Below are 20,326 nucleotides of genomic sequence, written 5' to 3'. Positions count from 1 at the left end.
GGTTGTTACATGCTTAATTATATTTTATTATTGCTTAATCTTTGGCCGATACACAGATCGAAAATTACACAGAATCCATTAAAAACAAAATTAAACAACGATTTTGGCTAAAATTAAATATTTAAACTCAGGTTCGTTAAAATAATTGCGCCGTATGGTTTCAGTGCAAGTAGTTCGTTTATATATAATATTTATATAAGCTTAACGAATAAATCTCAACATTTATTTCCTCTACATTATGGCTATACTGAATCGTATAAAAAACAGTGTAAATAGTTATGCGTTCTTCAAAAAATGTTTAAAATTGTAGCATGCAAGATTTCGTTTCACATTAGTGTTTCGTAATTGACTCGTTAGTAAATTTGTGCTAAAACCATTTTGCTTGTTCGTAAAATCGAAGTTATGGTCGTGGGGTTCGTGTATGTTAATTGCTATTGCATATAGACTGTGGCACTTGTTTGCATAAGAGACGTACAAAGTTCTTCGAATTGCTGATTTAAGCTTACACCTAATTGTATATATGTAAGGTACAACACACATGTGTACAACATTAATTAGTACTTGTGGAAGACAAGCAGTTGGGTTCCCAACAAGGGAATCAAATTACACGACAAATCTCTTAACTAAACGAAAATGACATGTTCAACATAATATCATTAAAACGTAACCAAACACTTAAACATATAGTTATCGGAAATCTGAATGTTACAGGCTAATGCGATCGTTTTTTAAGACACTTGATTTGGTAGACAGGCGGTCGATAGGTTGAGGCAAAGGTCGTTGCTGTTTTTGTGGCTGCGTTTGCAGGCGGCTCGATGGCCGGCTACACATGTAGTAACAGGAATATTTGGCACTCGACAACGTTTGAACATTTATGGCGCTGCACTGGAAGCTCTTGGGGATTCAATCTCGCCCCTTGCTACCCTATGGAATGTGTTTGCTGTGGCGCGATGGCTTCGGTGGCGGCGTCGGCGGACGCGGTTTGTTTCCATCGACGGCACCCACCAAACTGAAGTTCGTGGTCTCCAAATACTCGTACGTGGTGTTCGTAATACTGGTCTTCGTCAGGGTCGAGGTGGTGCTCATGCTGCTGCTGCTGGTGTTGCTAATGGTACTAAGCATCGCATAACCATTCGGCGTCCAATCCATGTTCTGCGACAGGCTAGTGAAGTCCGTGGAGTCGCGTGCCTTGGCGGGCAATGGTGGCGGCCGAATGTCCTCCTCGGATGTGGAATCTGTAGTTTCTGCGTGACAATTTATATCTATTAAGCCATGTACTTTAAATATATAGATTAACACTTACCAACAGAGTTACGATTGCTGCTCTCGGACAGCGAACGCGTGTCGGGGAAATTCTTGATAGTGGCCGTTGGCGTGGCAATGCTGGCAGGACGAGAAAGTCGACGTTCTTTCTCCATTTCAGAACGCAAAGGTCGCTTGGGTGTAAGCTGTTATAAAGAAAACCAAAGGTTAGATAATAAAATGACAATCAATATACTATAAACCAACCTCCTCTGTGAGGACATGAGGATCTGGAGTCTTGGGACCACTCAGAGAACTATTAGATGTACTGGCTAGCGAAGCTATGGATGTGTTGATCTCCTTCTCAGGCGTTGATGTTATGGTGGACAATGGTGGTGTATACCACTGACTGCTGGACAGGCTGTGGGCTTCACGCTCCTGTGGGTTTAAAATAGCTTTTAGTAAGGTTTCAAGGCAAAGTCATGTCAAACCGCTTACCTTCACCTTTCCATCCTTATTGCGCCGCTTGCTGGGTGTCTTGTCCTTGCTCTTGTTGCTCTTGATGCTCGGCGAGTGGCCCAAACTGGGTCTGCACATGGTGGCATGGGCAAAGTAAGCGTAGATGATAAGCAACAGAACGAATTTAATGAAACAAAACGAAAGGAAAGGAAAATGCAATTTAAAAATCAACCAAAATCAAAATAATGTTAGAGTCTCAAACTAAATGCCAGCAGTTAGTGTGAAGAAAGAGTTAAAAAGGTTATGGTTAGGAAGAGCATTCCAAACAAATCGGGATCATATATGGCACTCACCTAGGGTTGAAACTCAAGCCGGAGAATGGATTCTTAATGGAATTGGTTTGTGGCCGCGGCAGAAATGTTGACTTCGACAGGCCGCTACTGCAAATGGGAATGAAAATGAAACGGCATGAGACACCACCTTAAGCAGAAAGCTATGATGACTTACTCTGAGGATCCCATGCTGGTTTCCGAGTGGCGATTGTTGCTGCCATCGAAGAGAGGCGGCAGGAAGAAGTTCGGGCGACGCATCACCACCGAATCTCTTTCAAATTTCAGGTCGCACGACTTGCGACCGTAGCGCAGTTCCACGTGCTGCTGCATGTCGGCGAAGCAGCCTTCCAGGTGCTCTTGTAGCGCTTTCAGACTGTCCGGAGCACGCATGCGGTGGAGCTGAATAGCTGTGTGGGATAAAAATGGTCTTAAATCTTTGAACCCTTTCCTTTTATTTTATAGCTTACCTATCTCCAGCAGCGGAATTTGATTGGCAATCAGTTCCTTGAGCTCCTCCACCAGCTCCTTGTCGTCTGGGTTCTGCTCTAGATAATCGTCGGTTAGGAAGGCCTCCTCGTACTTGGCAAAGCCACCCATCACCGCAGGATCCACAATGCCGTTCAGTTTCATGCTCAGTGGATTGATATGCAGACTCTCGTCACTCTTGTGCAGGATCACCAGCTGCCGAATGTCCCGGTTCGTGTCCTTCATAATTTCAACCGCCCGCTCCAGGGGAGAGATCTTAAAGGTGTTGGTCTCGATGACGGGGAACCAGCGCAGAATGCCCGGCAGAGGGAAACGGATGAGCAACTCAGTGCGCTCCAGCCACAGATTCCGAACATCATCCCTGTCTCCGCCATTGATGCTGTCCCGGAATGGACGTGAAAACTGGAATTTCTGCACGTTGTTGGCGGTAAAATACTTGACGATTTCGTTGTTGATGATCTTATCGTTGAATTTGTTAAATGCCTGACCCATTATCGGCTCCACCTTGTTCACCTGGATGTACTGGCCATCGCTATTGGTGATATCCTCGCCCGGAGCCTCCAGCGTTTGCATGAGCTCGGCCTGGGGATGCTGCACTAGCATACGGGCGCAGAAGTCACTGTGCCGCTCGTACTCCTTGCCACGGAAGATGTAGACGCGATTCTGCAGGAAGCGCGGGAATCCCCGCCCATAGAAGCATACTCGGAAATACTCGGAGTTGTGGCGAAGCTCCTTGATGATCTTCTCATAGAACAACGCCATACGATTCAGCAGCTCCGCCAGCTTGAGGTAGTCGAAGATCTCCTCCTCGTACTGGCGGGCCAGCACCCGGCACATGTCGATGGCGCACTCCCACTGTTTGCCCTTGTCGAAGTACTCCATGATCTCGAAGTAGAGTGCCTCCTTCAACTGGCGGTGGGTGCGGCAGTTGCTGTGCCGGTAGCTGCGCAGCTGGTGTGACAGATCCGTGTCTGTCCAGCGCAGCAGTTCCGTGTGCAGCTTGAGCGTGAAGGCAGCCTCGGTGTAGTTCTCAAACTCCATGTGCAGGGCGCACAGCTTGTACACATACCGGATGTACATCTCCTTAAGATCGACCTCCGAGTAGAACTGCAACAGCGAGAAGGTGCAGGCCATACGATTCTCCTTGCTCTCGTCCTGGATAATGAAGCGGTACTCCAGCAGCTTGTCCATCAGCCTGGTAACCATCTGCACAAACGCGGTGCCATCCACATTTAATGTATTGTGAGCAGCACAGCGCTCCATCATGATTTTCTCGAAGAGAACCTTGTACTCGGCATCGCCCTTGCCAGCTCCAATTAGAATGTCCAACTTCTCAATCATAGCTGTCTTGAAATCGGAGAAATTTCCTTTGTGATGAGTGTTATTGAACTTGGTATCGCCATAGCTTTCCTGCTCCAGACGGGAGCTATAGTACTCGCACTGCATCATGTCGAAGAATATGGGGATGGTCTCCTGGCGCAGCTCCTTCTCCGGTATCATGCTCATCTCCAGTATGGGCTCCACCAACTGCGGCACGAACTTGGGTTTGTGCTGCCCCAGCTGGAACCACATCTTCCTGATCTCCATGGCTGTATCCTTGCGAATGTCGCGATATCGTGCGAACACAATTTGCCGCTTGTTATCGTTGAAATCATTCAACTGCAGCGGAGATTGCACCAGGAAGGCGATGGAACACTGAAAGAAATTCGACCAGATTTGCTTCTCGAATGGGCAGAGGAAGTAGTCCGTGATCACCACGGTCAAGTGCTTCAGAGCTCCCAGGATCACGGTGTTCTGGTGCATAATCATGTCCATCCAATCGCGCGGGAACACCGCCTTCTGATGTGGAGACACCAGCTCCTCGAATACGAGAAGGATCTCTACGACAAAGTGCTTTAGCTCCCCTCGCTGATGCAGGTCCTTCACAAAGTACTCGTAGTGCTGGGCGTCCATGCGCTGCAGGATTCCCAGCATGATGGCAAAGAACTTGCCCACCAATCCCGTATCCCTATCCAGGGAGTGGGCTGCCTTCATCACGGTGCGGAACAGGATGATCATTATGTCCCGAATGTCATTGTGCGTGGCGCCCACATCCGACCGGAACAGAAGTTTCAGTATGTTGTTCATGATGTTGATGCACTCGGCAATCTAACGATTAAAAGTTACATATTAACAAAGGTCGTGATGGGAATGAGGGAGGTTTTCTTAAGGGATCATCAAGCCGAGTTATTTTTTTCAATCCAAGTAAACTTGGAATATTTTTATTGAACACTTAGGATTGAAATCGTAAACTGGACTTGCTGAGTAAATCTATCTTTTGAGAGCTCTTTCTTGGGCTCTTCTTACTCTCTGACTGGGCTTCACAGGAAAACGTTAACGTTAGTGTTTAATTTAATTAAAATTAACATAGAAACGTTGCAGGTATAAAAAAAACACGAAACCATTTAACATTGCATTGCAAAAAGCTGGAACAACTTAAGCCTAACTTAGCGGGAATCGATGGCGGGAAAACTTAGGAGCTGGTTAAACTTTCTCGCCATCGATAGCATAAAGCTTGAAAAGCCTTTGGAGCAAATAACCCTGACCAGTTAGCTGCAAGCTTAACGGCAGAACAAAAAGATCTTAGGCGGTACACATGATAATAATACATAACATTTGGGGTAGGGGTAACAAATCAAGAGTTTCGATGCTGATCAGTGATCACAGGGATTTGGGCTGACCTGACTGAGAGAGTTCAAGATGAGAGACTTATTTCCTTTACCTTTTTGTTGGCAGTCGTATCACAAGTGTGCAGTTGGGATTTTTTCTGTCCAAGCACTTTAGCGGCTTTCGAAAGATTCTTTTCTTGCTGCCAGATATCGGTTTTCGAGTCTCCCTAGTTTTTTGTACAAGGCAATTGCGGTGGCAACGACAGAAAAACGATAACAACACATAGGTTGGGTTGTGCGTGAATAAGAATTCGATTTGGTTTTTGAAATATTATACGAAAAACATTTAATGATAATGGAATTAGAGAAGAGGTACAGACAGATAGGTATAGCTGAATAATTAGGTGCCGGTGAGGAGAGATCACACATTCATATTTGGATTTGGGTGGGTGTGTTGTGTGGTTGAGGTGTGTTTACTGTTCCCAGGTGGTTGATGTGATTTGAATAGTGCTTTGATGAGCTGCCAAATGCAAATTGCTTTCTAACTATGACGATGACGTTTGTGAGAGGGTGCAATACTAATGGCCAAACTAAACACGTCGGTGGAATGCTTACATAACATTTATATGAGTTCGCTACGCCCCATGGTAGATACAGAGGTAATCTCGCTATAGACACACACAGGAAGATCGCTAACTAACACGGAGCTAACGTGGACATATCATGGCTAATTCACTACATTGTACAATCGTTTATATGGTGCTTAACGCTAGGACGTGGACAAAACATTTATCTAAAACTAGGACACAAGACACATAGCAATTGAAATTGCCAATTCACATGCTAAACATTTTTATAATAGAAAGCGAATGCAACATGCTTAACACTAACTAAACATAGCTTGCAAGACTCGACTCTTAACTAGTTACTAAATAGTTCAAAACGGAACTGAGCAAAATTAAGACAAGTCACATGTCAAGAAAAAATACTCTTTTATAAAAGATGACCAAAGTATTTAATAACCTATAGTATTATGTATGTAATAAATGGAATTGTATTTATTAAATTAGTTAATTGGAGGTTACAGGCATCTCCAAAGAGTGATGTTTGTTGTAAGCAACATTAGATCTGTATATGTTAATGTCTTATAAAGCCATTATGTAAGGAAAATTATTTTAAGTTTCATTTTAGTTAGTTACTTTCAGAACTGACTTGACTTGATCATGTGTTGGGTTATGTTTTAATTTTGCGTCTCGTCGGTGCATTCACAAGACAATTTTCAAAGACGATGCATTGGATTAAGAACAAAATGCATTTCCCAAATGATAAATTAGTGGCACACGCAATGCTGTTACTGCCCAAACACTTACCTCCTCCTTGCTGTCGAGGTGATCCTTGATGTGCTTGCAGAACACGGGCAGTAAGATGGCCCGACACTTGGGCAGGGTGAAGAGCTTGGTCTCCACAAAGTCCTTGATGCAGCCCATCTTCGACTGGGTTAGCCGACGCGGTGGGAATTTCTCAAGGATCTCCACAATGGAAACACTGTTAAAATACTAGTTAGTCTCTGGAATTAAGTTATCTATACTTTGATCCCACCTCAATCGCACTTGATCGAAGACCTGCATAAGATCCGTGGCTATAATGTGCAGGTTTTTGAGCAGCGCTCCCTCCGACTTAAGCAGATTGCTCGGACAGCCAATCATGTCGATGAACATGCGAAGGAGTTCCTGCAGTCGGGTGGCAAAGTCCACATAGTCCGTGTTGCAGTTCATCTCGGCATAGAGCACCCTCGATCGAATCACGAACTTCATCACGTAGTGAAGGTAACGAGTGGTCTTGTACAGACGCCGCACCTCCACGCTCTCCTCCAGATCATTGCCATCAGCAGACTTTTCTTTCGGGGTAATGGCTTCGCTAATATTCTTTTGCAGCACATCCATCAGTTTGCTAATCATTGGAAAAAGCAAGTTAAGAAAGGATTTGAAATTTATAAACCCTATAATATATATTACTTACGTATAAGCCAGAGTAAATGAGAAGCTTTCATTGATGTACACATCGAGAACAGTGAGAAAGTGTTGGTACTTGAGATCAGACACGGTTTCAATTAAATGTATAATGCTCATGAAGACAAGCTGATCGTATTTCTCGGGATGGTCATTCTCCACCAGAATGTTGAACAAAGCATCAAGTATGTCTTGCAGGAATTTCACTACCTCCTCGCCAGGAACCGTTGTCAGGGCGTTAAGGGACTGTTCCAGCGTCTCCTTATGGGCGGACCAATTCAGAAGTCCCAGCAAGCTCACTGTAAGTAAATGTATTTATAAGATTAATTGTTCAATAGGTAATGTAACGACCTAACTTACCGCTCTGCGTGAGCTTGGTGCTGCACAGGTTGACCCCGATGGACAGTTGATCCTTTGGCAGAAGCGTGAGTCCGCTGATGGAAGGTTTCGCGCCCTGCAACTCAGCTACCGAGGCTGGAAGCTCCAAATAAGAATTGGCCACTGTTTTGTCGTACTTTTTGTGGTCGATCTTGTAAACGGCGAGAATGTGTTGACCTTGTGTAATGGTCGTGCCGTTGGCCTGCATAAGACGCACATAAGACAGAGCAAAGGGTTTCTCGGTACGATCCTTTTGCTCGTTGCTGCTGCGGTGCTTGAGCACAAAGCGCAGGTGACATTGTTTAAAGTCCTCGATGGGCACATGAATCTTGAAGGTCTCCTGCCACTTGGGCTTGTCATCGTGGTAGTACACCACCGACTTGTACTCGTCAATGGGATGATGTCCTGCTCCGATGCTCAGCACGCCGGGCATGAGGTATCCCTGCTCATTGGCCACGCACACCGACACCTCCACGTTCTTCTCCGATGTTTTGGCAATGCGGGAAAACTCTCCGCTGCAGATCGTGAGGTACAGATCATTTCGCACATCGCCGGGCAGTATAACTTCCGGGAATCCCATCTTGCGGGCTACCGGCACGTTTGTGTGCATCAGTCGTGGGAATTCCTCCTTGATCTGCTTGATGTCGCCTCGCAGCACCTCGATGGTCACAGCCATCTTGGAGTCTATCTTGCCGATGTCCTTGTTGGCTATTAGCTTACGCAGAGTGCCGTCCAGCGTATCCTTCTCGCACATGATGAAGGGCAAGTCTATGTTGCCGCGGAAGTCGTCCGACTTGTTGATGAAGGGCGTCAGATCCTTGCAGGCCACTCCAAACGGTCGTCGGATGATGTATTCTCCATTGCTGCTGGACGATCCACTGGAGCTCACCGACAGCTGGGAGGCCTTGCGACTCGAGGCGTTCAGCATGCTGTTGGCAATGCTCATGCTGGTCCGCTTGGACTCTGCCGAATCCTTGAACTCCATAGAACCGATGCGGATGGCGTAGCACACCAGGTACATTTTGGCGATTGCCAGATCGCTTTTACTGAGATCCGTGAACAGCACGCGGTTATTGTCGATCTGGTCGATATCACGGGCGATACCTGTACGTGACCACTTGACCACATAGTTCTCGCTGATGGGTTTGTGCGTCTCGCCGTCGAAAAGCGTGAAGAGCAGGTCCGAATCCTCCTGGAACTTGCACACGAAGGCGTTTACGTGCAGCAGGATGTTGTGCGAGTACTTGTTGGGGGTTCGTGTTGTTCCCCGCTCGCTGGATAGGCGCTAGAGGGTGGATCAATGGAAATGGGATTAATACTTTTTTGTTTTCCTTATTTTATGTACTTACTAACTTTTATAAAAAAGAGAAAAAGAATGAAATCAAACATGAATCATCGTATAAAAATAGTAAACAACATTTATAAAAGCTTATGTGAAACTTATTATCGAATGAATAGTTTACAATATGAAGTGACACATTTATAACTATACTTTTTAGATAGGAGTAGAATGTAAAATCCCCTAGTTCTAGTGCATAATATCATATACGTTCTATAAATAACTCTTGCAATTCCAATAAAGTTGAAGAAACAAACAAAATTATACATTTCTTTTATGACCTGAACTTGAATTTATAGCTGACACATATAGTTTTTCTGCTGAAGTTCTAGACACTCACATTGGCCTTGTCGATGCGGTGAACAGCTTGCATATGCTGCTCGTACAGCTCGGTGGTGCAAATGGCATTGGTGTCCAAGATGTCGCCGCTCTCATCCCGCACCACCATGTCCAGGCCGAGGAGCTTGTTGCCAGTATCGATCTGGTTGGTGGCCAGCAGCTTCACCTTTCGCACTTCGTCCAGTGGAAGATTGCCGGAGATCAGGGCCGCCCTGTTATTATTAAGTTCGTTCATTTTTCCCCGAATTTTTGAAAAATTAGGATTTGTGGTCTAAAATTAGAATATATAAAGTGATTAAAGACTGAATCATAATTATGAATAATTTCCGAGCTCACCAGAAAGTAATTCTTGGCTATGGAACCCCACTCGAGGAGCACTTTTGTGATCTCCTCCACAATATCAGTGCGCTGGATGCAGTACTCCCCATTCACAATATTATATTCGCATAAGTGTATATAACTCTTGGGAAATATGCCGCGTGTTTCCTTTGCTCTGAAATAATATGGGGAAAAATAAGAGGGTGAGTTATTAAAATGTGCCATGCACATGGGATGCAACACAAAAGAACAAATTGCCACTCCGTGGCTTACAAACGTCACAGTGAAAGCTGAGTATGCGGTTTCCCTATCTGTTCAGTTAAGTAATAGGCCTCACAAACGACGCTTTACTGTGGACACTTCATATTTACATATATGACACAATTCAACAGCCATTGCGGCTGATGAATTACCCAACCAAAGCCAGGCGATAGGGGAACTTGAGGCACTGGGAAGCGTGCACTTCGGAAAAGGAAAGTCATGTGGATTTCTGAAAGATCTGATGACTTACCCTTTTTTTCAAGAACAATGCCAAGAATAATAAATACTAAAAATAATTACTACGTCAAAATTAAATACCCCCTTTATATGTAGTATCCACAATAAATACTCCATAATATATTATCTTATATATGATATTTTTCAGTGTCTGCCAGTCTGCAGAGGAAGTGCGCTCAAAGTGTGACACTGTCGGATGAAATGGAATGCTTTAATTTGGCTCAATTCGCCGCTTGACATGCGGGGTGGCCGCTTTAATTGCTCGAGGCATTCATCACTTATGGAATCAGCAGCCCACTTCCCCAACTACCCCCTACCCTCTTTTGAGGTCCCTGAACCCCGGTTTTTGGTTCAGGTATCTGACTTACTGAGCAACCTTCAAATTGATTAACCATTTTAAATTGATTTTCAGTGGCCGACACAGAAGGCTCGTTAAATTTAATATTTACGCTTTAAAATCGTGAGAAAATGCACAATTAAAATTGATATTTTAATATAAACAAAAATAGGCAGAGCCGAAAACACATAGAAATTCGGGCCGAAGAGGTTATCAGCATATTGAATTTCTTTTTATTGCCTGATGATAAACGCACAGTGATGTGTGGGAAATATTCTACGCAATTAAGGCAAATTAACGCCACACATTCTGGTCTTGAACTGGTTTTCTTAGGCACGCATCACTGTGATCGGGGAATTCGTGCTTTTATTTATTTACTTTCTTTGCTACCCGTTGTATTTACTCTGCCATCCGAGATGTCTGGCCACGGAATCTTTGGTTCCACTTGGGATGGGGTTGTTTGGGTCAGCAGAAATATGGAAAAAGGTCAGCTCCGTCAATTCGGATGGCGTTCTCTTCTGGTTTTCCTCGTTCTTTTTCATTCTTGATAAGACATGGTCAGCCGTCTCCAGATAAAAACCAAAAGAGAGATACAAGAAAAATAAAAAGAAACCCAAACAAACCCAACGGCAGCAAAAGGGTCAAACCATGTATAAATATTGAATGGTGGTATGGGAAAAGAAAACTTTATCTCTTCTTCAACGGATGTGGCATGCAACTTTGGCAGTCAGCCACATGGTGGCATCTGTTTCGGAGTAAAGGATAAAGGAGCGTTGGGCAAGAGGAGGAGTGCTGGCACAGATTCCCCGGAATTCCCGGGCATCTTGAGGAGTAAACAAAGGCCCAACAACCAAATGGGCGGCGCCTGTGTACCTGATTTACGATTGCCTCACGCTGCCTGTGAAATATCTGTTTCAAGCATTTCCGCTTCTGAACTTTGGCCGCTGCTGGATTTTCTTCAGTCTGTCGATTGTCTGCTGCTTTTTTGTCCGCTAATGGCTGGGATGTTTCCCCAACAGCCTCATGCATATGCATTAGACAAACGAGATTGCAGTGAAAGTCAGGGGAAAAGATCTAGCAGATTGCTTGATTAGACAAGCTACACCGATCGGAATAATAGCAGTGCATAGTTTACAGGGGAATTAGTGGAGTCTTGTGAGTTGCAGGTTGTCTAGAGTATTGTTTTGGATAGGTCTTGTAAAGATTATGTTAATTGGGTAAAGCTTATGGGGAAGTTTCGTCTATCTATACTACTATATTCAAATTGGTTAAGTTTTTAACAAGCAGTTCTAATATTTTGTCGCCCGTTGTCTAATATTTTACATAACTACTTACTTTTGCCTGTAGCCGTAGTACCAATGGGTGGTCTCCTTAAGAATTATGACAGCATCGCCCACATCCAGATTGAGACGATGTGGCTTCGTCTCCTGGTCGAAATTGCACTTGGCTGAAAGGAAGATATGTTGAAAAATTAGTATAAAACGAAATATATATAATTCGGATGTGTAGGGAGCTTTGCCTAGAGCACCTTTTCCAGTTGTCAGCCGCTGCGAACTGAGCGAAATCACAGCGAAATCAACGCGAATAAACGGGAGCGGAAGGTTATCAATTAGCCCATTCCGTCATGAGGGGGACGGCGCTGATCATCGGAAACTGGGTTGCCGCTATCTGTGCACCCGAGCGGATGGGATATTTGATAAACCCAGCGTTTCACCCCCAGCATCCCACCAGAATCCAAATCCCCTTCTTCTGCCCGCTTTTGCAACCATTTCATTTCATACGTGAGATCTAACTTAAAAACTAAGTCTGGCTTTGGGCAACTTCCTCGAAACCCGACTGTCGATAAGAATTGGATGTCTGACGGGCACTGCAAATGACGCACTTGCATAGGAAATGAACCATGATATCGCACCAAGAAGTCGGAAATATAACTTGGCATCCCGGAATCCGTTCCTATTTTTTAGATAAGTGAACTAATTTTTATTAAGTCGCAAAAGAAATGCAATGGATTGGTCAAGAAATATAACTTGGGAATGATAGACAAAGATACATCCCAATCTAAGAAGTGTTATAATATTAAATTTAAAATATATTTTTTTAGAGTTTAGAATAATTTTTAAGAGTTGCGAATCGAACGTATTTTTACCTTTTTCTCTTTAAGCCTATATTTTCTTAGAAATATTTTCAGTTAGTTACTTAAGGAAAATGTTTACCTTACAGTTGCCAGTAATAATTACTACTCCTAAGTGAAATTTTGAGCTCATGGCTACAAGTAATAAAAAATTAGCAAATAGGCAATTAAGACATGAAGTAAATTTTCGCTGCAACACTCCAGTGCTCGGTGCTGCTTAAAATTTAATCAAATCATCTTATAAAACCCCATAACAATGACTCCCTTAGGAGTAGTGGTTTCTGTTTTCCCCACATGAGACATAATGGGACATAATACAACCGGCGGGTCTCTATCGTCGCCGACAAACTTCCTTCTTGCCTTGATAGTGCAAGTTATAAGATATAAGCAACACAACATATATGCAATACATATAGTTGTGCACCCCCCATAAAAAATACAAGCCCAACACGCCGCAGTCAAGCACAAAAGATACCAAATCCAAGTTGAGCCGCCTTCGCGTGGCACGCTCCGGGTGGTGATGGTGATGTGGTGGTGGTGGAGGAATTGGAAGTGCCGATGGCGACTGCGTAACAGAAGGGGAGCACCGGAGCACCGGAGTGGGATACGGTCCAATGACCGATGCTCGCGATGTTCGCGCTGCCCGATCTCTATGGAAAGCATAACAAGCGAGAACGACCTCCACAGCCCATTAAGAGCGACAGCGGCAACAATTCGCAAAAGGTATTCATTGCCGCTGCTGTTGTGCCCCCACAACAGAGGTCAAAATAATGGCTTCCGAACCCCAGCCCTTAAACCCAAAAATGTCCATTTTGCGAATAAATTGAAACTGTAAAGTCGATTATAAAAACCCATTAAAAATGTGCGTGCATAACGTTTTGGGATAGTTCCCATGAGGATGCTTAAGAAATCGCGAAACATTTTTTAAATTTCACGCTTTTTATGTAGACAAGTGATAAACAATATGTTTGCTGAAATACCAAATAAACACCCTTAAAAATATATAATAATTACTTTCACTCCTATTATTTTGCCCGCAAACGTAGGTGTAAAATACTGTTTATCTGTTACTTTTTTGCGCTTTGCATTTTATTTCGTCTGTCCAATTGCGTGGAAAGTTAACTTGGAGTGGGACTGGGTCAATTGCGAAAACCAGTTGAGCGGGCCTCTTCAGAAGAGCTTTCCCGGCTGCGAAAGTTACTTGGGAAGTGCGTAAATACATAGATATAATGCAGACTTATCGAACTTAGTGGATTTATTTATAATAACCAATGCGTGATTAAAGGAAATCCACTTATTTCCACTTCTGGAAGCTACTTATGCGCAAGTTAATACTCGGAAATGGCAATGAATCATCCGATGGCGACGCCTACGCCAACGGCGCTGCTGCGGTCAAGCAATCAGTCACTGGGAACGGCACACCTATAAAGCCCCACAGAACCTGTGAGGGGGTTGAGTTCAGGAACGATCAAAAACGTCATTAAATCGAGCCCATTTCCTTTCCTCCAGTTTGCCGATAAGCAAAACAAAGCCTATCCCAAGACCCTTTTCTCTGCTGCAGCGACAAACTTGTTGACTAACGGAAACAATCATAAATAATGAAATGCACAAGTTGTTCGGCTATAAATACCAGAGATCGTAGAAGGGGCAGTCACGGCTGAATGGTAGTGAGAAGGAAAAAGGGTTCGGATCCATGTAGAAAACTGAAAACAGTGGGCACTCAACAGTCAGCCAGGTAAACCAAACAAAATATGTACAATGCCCGGACTTATATTTAGAAATGCACAGGGAAAAAACAGATATAATAAGTTCTACGATCAGTTCAAGTACATTTTATATAATCTTTTTGGGGGACATATATATTTCTTGTTTTGAATACCGATTTTAGCAGATTACCATAACTTTAATGATATAATCATTTTAACATTAATCCCATTTTTTTTTCCATGTAGAGCCCCAACGAATGCAGCTGCACCTGGAAAAGGGAGATGTCGAAGTGCCCCCCAGCACGTGAACAAAGTGTGCCTATTCCTCCGACCAAGCAAAACCCCTTTCGGTTTATAGTTTGCTAAAAGCTAGATAAAAGCAAGAGGCAAAACAATAATAAATCGCAGTCCATAAAGCAACGTGAATATATAAAATGAACCGCAGTTGAGGCGCTTCGTCATCAATTGGTGTCGAAGTTGGGCGTCGTGACTGGTGACTGGACAGTGAAAAAAAGTTAAACAAAAACTACAACAACGTGACAACGACAGCCACAACTTGGCTTATTCCAAAATCTGTGGCTTGAATAGCACGCGGCTCAGAGAAGATTCTTTATGGCTATATATGATCATACACATATGCAAATTCTCTCCACACATTAAGGCAATTGGGTTTTTTGTTTTGTTTTCCTATATAGAAGCTGGTTTGTTTGACGCTCTCTATCGCTCGGGGTATTCGGGTATTATGAGCTAAGCCTCAAAGCGTTTTCTATATATACACTTTCCTATATATACGTTTTTAATTGCCCAAAGCCTGGGGAACAGTTTGGAGGGTTAATTATAATGATTCTCGTTGGTTAAGATGCTCTGGCATTGACTAATTACAATTGGTAGAGAAGATCTCTAAAACGGGGTGAGGTGAGATTAATATGGATAAAAAACTTCAACACTTGTGTGTACAGAGCGGGGGAGTGCGCGATGGGAGTTCTATTGTTTATTTTGAATAATTTCAAGTGCTCGACAGATACATATGCGGCTAATTGAAGACGTTGGGAGGAATTTATAATTAGGTACTGTAAACTAATTATATTGGATACATTGCAGTACATGCAAAATAAAAATTTTGTTTATTGCGCATTGATAGTATATATTTTTGAATAAGATAGTGGAACCTAACCCAAAATAGATTGAAAATGGAACATTTACGTTGTTAATCTGATCTGATGCGATCTGATTTGATCTTTAAACGAATTTATTGAGTATCGCATAATATAGCGTATTTAATTGAAGTCGAATAACTATAATTTAAATATATTATTCCACTACCAACCGGAACGCGATGGCTATGGTATACAATCTTAAGTTAAATATTCCCCATCTCCCTATTTCCGACATTTTTTGGGCTTGCCAAAAAGAAATTATTCACCAACAAATTGGGTAAACCCGATACCGAAAGTGTACCGCATACCTGTGGCACGGACAAGCGAACCCTACACAGCCCCCACCATCTTGGACTCCTAGATAATATTTGATGGAACATAAATTCATAAAAATACTTGCGCAACCGCTTTGAGCGTCTTGGCCGTTGACAGTTACGGTTAATGTCGCTGCGGTCGTAAAAAGTATCCAGAAACAAATTAGAATTAGAATCCAAACAAAAAGAATGTTGATAAAAAAGAACGTTATTATTACGGAGCAGAGCCATAAAAAATTGCGGAGCAACAAAAGACAAAAAGAGGAAATGTAAACACAAACTTGACCCATTTGGGACATCTGAGAAAATCACTTAAAAGCAATCTAAAATTGGTTTTATGACTTTTTGAACAAGTAAGGTTAACTGCTTGGATAGGGAAGAATTTTTCCTCAAAATAATTATGGGGCCGTTTTCTTGTACATAGATATTTCTGAAATAAATAGAGCAGAGAGACCCATCGTTAAAAATAATCTATACACCTAGCTATCTAAAAAAAAAGCAAATTTAGCAAATAGAAAAGCCATCGTCGTAAAGATATTTGCTAGTGACGTATAAAAAGATTTATTTTACTGACAACCAAATGCTTGATAAAACTCGATCAAAGCCCTCCTGTGAAAAACATTTCAATGGAACCTGGTAACCTTTGTAACGTTAGCTCACGTTTCTTGAGCAGCTGAAACCAGTTTCCACTGACACCGGATGACGCACTGTGCCCCAATGACGCGGCCACCTCCCTCAACCCGCTGCTCGTTCCCCTGTCCACTTTCCCCGATCGAATTCGATCCCCATAACTGCTCTTTGCGGCAAGCAATTTATGTTTAATTAAGCAATTTCCAAGAGCAATCGAAGATTGCAGTTCGGTCAATTAGCATAGAAGGGAAACCAAAGATGCGACAATCTCCGACATTGGCAATCTTCGACTGGGGGTGGGATAGTTGCATGCCGGGGTGGGGATTGCGATTGAGTTTCCATTTTGATTGCGAAATGGAAAGCGGAGATTCGCCGGCGGCAGCAGGGGGAGGCACTCTGATAGTGGAGGGTTCCTGGGGTGGTGATCCAAGTGGAATCAGAATCCCAAGTGGATGAGCAACTCACTTGAGCGGTTGCTCAACTATTCGGAGTCGGAGGATGGTATGTGAGGGCAAAGTCCGGGGGATGAGTGTTCCCTGATCTGAGTCAGCAGCGCAAACAATTATGCAGCCGCCCCGGAGGAAGGGCATCTGCCCGATGATAACAAGAATCGGGGGAACCTTATTCGGTTGCGTAACAATATCTTGTTTATCTTCGAAATTATAGAGGGCCAAACTCCAAAGATATAATCTTATTACAGGGTAAGTTCTCAAGTTCTAGGGTTTATTTTCTTAAAGTAATATAAGGGGCTGGTTCATTTTACATTTATAAATAAACTTTACAAAATCAATAACAAAGTTATAGAATTTTTCTGAAAACCCGAGTGCAGTACGATAGTACTCCCTTATTAAGTTAGAAATCTGAGAATAACTTTTCGGCTCGCTACCAAATTTGATTTAAGTTTTCACTTGGTGTGTGGAAAAGGCAGCGGAAAAAAGGCTTTCCTTTGAAATTATGAAAATCAAAAGGCATTTCATGCAACTCGAACTCCGACGAGCTGGAAAATTTTAATTAAATTGAGAAAACCCAGACTCTGAAATCAGAAACCAAATCAACTAGGCCCCCCTTTCCCATCTCTTTTGATTCTTCCTGTTTGAGTTTCGACTTCACTTTTCACTGCTCTCAGGCCTCATTAAGTTTTACGTTTACTTTTGGAGCTCTTCCCCTCATTTGAAGTTGTTGTATTTATTATTAACGCCCTTGTTGTTTTTGCTATTCAAATGTAGCTGTAGAATGCATCTGCATGGAGTGAGTAAATAAAAGCGAGTGTGTGGGGGAAAGGGGGCACGCTGCAGGTGCACACCAACTAGAGGCAATGAACAGTGGAGTAGTGCAGCAAGGAAGTGAAGATGTCACCGCAGGCAAACTTCTAACTTGGTCGACAGACAGACAAATCATCAAAGCCAGAAGGAGCACGGTGGGACAAGTATCTCATCTAGTTTGATATAACTTTTGAAGATTGTTTAGTGCTTACTAAATTCTATTACAACATTAAAATCTGAACAATATAAAAAATTTGAATTTCAATGTGTTTCACAAAATAAAACTTAATGAATCATGAATAAATTTATTTTATTTTATTGTATTTGGTTATGGTTGTAAACTCCAACCTTTGTTCTATGGCATAGTTTTCTATTCTCTTAAGCACACGTTTTACGAGCTGTGATTCCAAACGAATCCCACTGTGCGTGGAGGTGAGTGAGCAGGGAGCTGCAGTATGCCCACTCCACTGGAGTTCATACATATGCAGCAGATCTTTTATGTGCAAGTGAGTGTGCCCCAACTACCGCTATGCAGGAGGCAGAGGACTTAACTTTATAGCTCGCTCACTCACTCGCACTTCAACAGAAATAAATTTAGCCGAGTGCCACCCACAAACACACGCACGCATCGATAAACGATAACAGAAATGAGCCCCTTAAGGTGATAAAGCGATTACTCAATGGCTATCGCCTTTGACGAGCTGTGTTTAAAAAATAATACGCAAAATGGATGAGCTGCCAAAGAAATCCCCAAGTTTATCATATTTTAAAAATGTGGAACAGCCCGATATTTGCTTAGAATTTAAAAATTTGTAAGAACCCAAGGAAGGCAAACAAAATGGAAAACCGAGATAAGACAAGAACGCATCTTTGATAAGGAGTTTCTTTGGAATTCCTCATATTCAGCTGTAAGACATTTTCGCATTACAAAGGCCAAATTCAACACTCAATGCCAACGACTAACTTATCTACCGCCCCATATTCCGAATATTATCGCAGATGATTACATTTTACCACCACCCACCACCCGTCGCCCACCTGGCCACGCCCCACCTGTATTATCGGGTACTCGCAGCGATTTCGACAGTTAGTTACGCGCAAACACAAAAAGGGCAGAGACAGAGGCAAACATGTGTAAATAACAAGTGCAAACACTGGGGAGCTCCATTCGAGTGTTAACGAGTGACAGATTCCCAGTTCCACTCGGTCTACCTGAATCAGTGGTACCTGTACCCTGTACCTGTCGTATCTATTGATCAGCGGTGAAAAGGTCAACAAAGCGGGAGCCATAAAAAATTCACACGTATTCGAAGCGGGTCGCGATTAGATATTTCATGGTCACTGCCAATGAATTGGGATTTGTCCCACAGTGTACACAGAAAGGAAAATAGTTTTACAGAAAAGTAATTTTAATTTAATAATATCTGTCAAGGTACGCGGATTCAAAATCCCACTTAGATCCTTGAATTTAAAGTAAATTAATAAACTATAAAATCAAATATATTTCTTTCTGTGTACGATCACCATTTTCTGCGAGTGTGTTGCAGTTGCACGTGAGAGAGGGACAGCCAGGGGAGAGGGACAGAACGATAGAAAACAGGTTTTCGTTTCAAGAGCAAATCTCAGAATTTTATGCTAGTGTTGAATGAGCAGGATGAAATGGAAAGAAAAACGAAATTACAGAGAGAGAGAGAGAGGGAGGAGGATCAACAACAGCAGCCGCGTGTGCAAGCGAGAAGGTGCAACAAGTTTTACCGTAGCAACGCAGCAGGGGGCACACATGCGGTGAAACGAGAGAGAGAGAGAGCGGGGGGTTCTGGAAAGGAGCGCCCAACAGTTCATAAACTTTTCCTTTATGGTTGTTTACAAAGCACTTTGTTTAAACATTCCCGCCTAGCCATATTCTAGCTAATTTATCGCTTTAATTGCCAACTTACCAATGCCGAATTCTGCCTGCTTGGCATTGCAATCGCTCCACACACTCATCTTGAAGGCTTTTCTTCTTTGAGTGGTTGTTGTTGTTGATTCAACGCCGACTTTTACCACCAACACTAGCGGAACGCGATCACCACTCACACATGCAAAGCGGTGGACTTTCGTTTGCGAAAATAAAAACAACAAGACATCAAATTAGGCAACCGAAAAAGAGCAACACGTAGTTGAGATTTCGATTTCGATTTCGTTTTCACAATGCCGCCAACACCAGCATTTCGCCCCAGCTCAGATTTCGCTGTATATTTCGACAAACACCGGTGATGGAATTGCCAACAATTCGCTACAAATAACTATTGCACAAAGCCTGCATTCCGCGCCATTGTCGCTCGCTAATGCATTTTGCGTTGTTTTTCGCTCGTTTTGTTCTCGATTTGGGAGTTGGCCGCTGCCGCTCAGCTAATTATCTCCGCTCACACTCCCGCACATGGACACGCACTCGACACTCACACTCGCGCGCAGGGCTCACAGTAAATTCATTTAGCGCGCAGAGAACGCGCTCCGTTCCGACCGTTTGTTGTGAATGGGCGGGAGGTTTTTGGGTTTTTGTTGTCGAATGTTGTTCTGGGGTGGTGGGGGTGCCGTTTTCGAGGCCTTTTTCCGACGCAGCGAAAACGACACGTCGTCTAGGTAACAGCGGGGAAATTTTCCTTAACCGTCGATGGTAACATTGGCTCTGTTACCTAACAGAGGCAAACCTGGCGTAGTGATCGTATTTAAGTTGGTCGGAAATCGACTATGAGTTGCGG

At 43.2% G+C, this 20,326-nt stretch overlaps 1 protein-coding gene across 2 annotated transcripts; it reads right to left on the bottom strand.

Annotated features, from left to right (window-relative positions):
* Positions 1-2: 2 nt before the first annotated feature.
* On the bottom strand, positions 3-20,131 carry mbc (myoblast city). Of its 2 annotated transcripts, XM_036818825.3 has the most exons (16): positions 19,523-20,131; positions 11,721-11,832; positions 9,569-9,725; positions 9,234-9,503; positions 7,537-8,839; positions 7,187-7,475; positions 6,767-7,117; positions 6,538-6,712; positions 5,281-5,394; positions 2,501-4,667; positions 2,209-2,440; positions 2,055-2,141; positions 1,741-1,831; positions 1,510-1,680; positions 1,304-1,448; positions 3-1,244 (listed from the first exon to the last, which is right to left on the bottom strand). In XM_036818825.3, the coding sequence occupies exons 1-16, from the start codon at positions 19,569-19,571 to the stop codon at positions 925-927; spliced, it is 6,033 nt and encodes a 2,010-aa protein (XP_036674720.3). In that variant the 5' UTR covers positions 19,572-20,131; the 3' UTR covers positions 3-924. The 2 variants fall into 2 exon arrangements, with proteins under 2 accessions (XP_036674720.3, XP_036674722.3); XM_036818827.3 differs by lacking the exon at positions 5,281-5,394.
* Positions 20,132-20,326: the final 195 nt, after the last annotated feature.

Source organism: Drosophila suzukii, chromosome 3 (genome assembly GCF_043229965.1).
Source record: "Drosophila suzukii chromosome 3, CBGP_Dsuzu_IsoJpt1.0, whole genome shotgun sequence".
Taxonomy (NCBI): Eukaryota; Metazoa; Arthropoda; class Insecta; order Diptera; family Drosophilidae; genus Drosophila; species Drosophila suzukii.
Note: the sequence above shows the minus strand (reverse complement) of the source record. Positions and strands in the feature narration are given on the sequence as shown.

What these genes read in the sequence shown, in the direction of transcription:
- mbc (XM_036818825.3), bottom strand. Translation starts at nt 19,571, where the DNA reads ATGAGTGTGTGGAGCGATTGCAATGCCAAGCAGGCAGAATTCGGCATT. An exon ending in ATACGACTGCCAACAAAAAG is followed by an intron (nt 4,668 to 5,280) that starts GTAAAGGAAATA and finishes TTTAATCGTTAG; the next exon opens with ATTGCCGAGTGCATCAACAT. An exon ending in ACCAGCATGGGATCCTCAGA is followed by an intron (nt 2,142 to 2,208) that starts GTAAGTCATCAT and finishes TCCCATTTGCAG; the next exon opens with TAGCGGCCTGTCGAAGTCAA.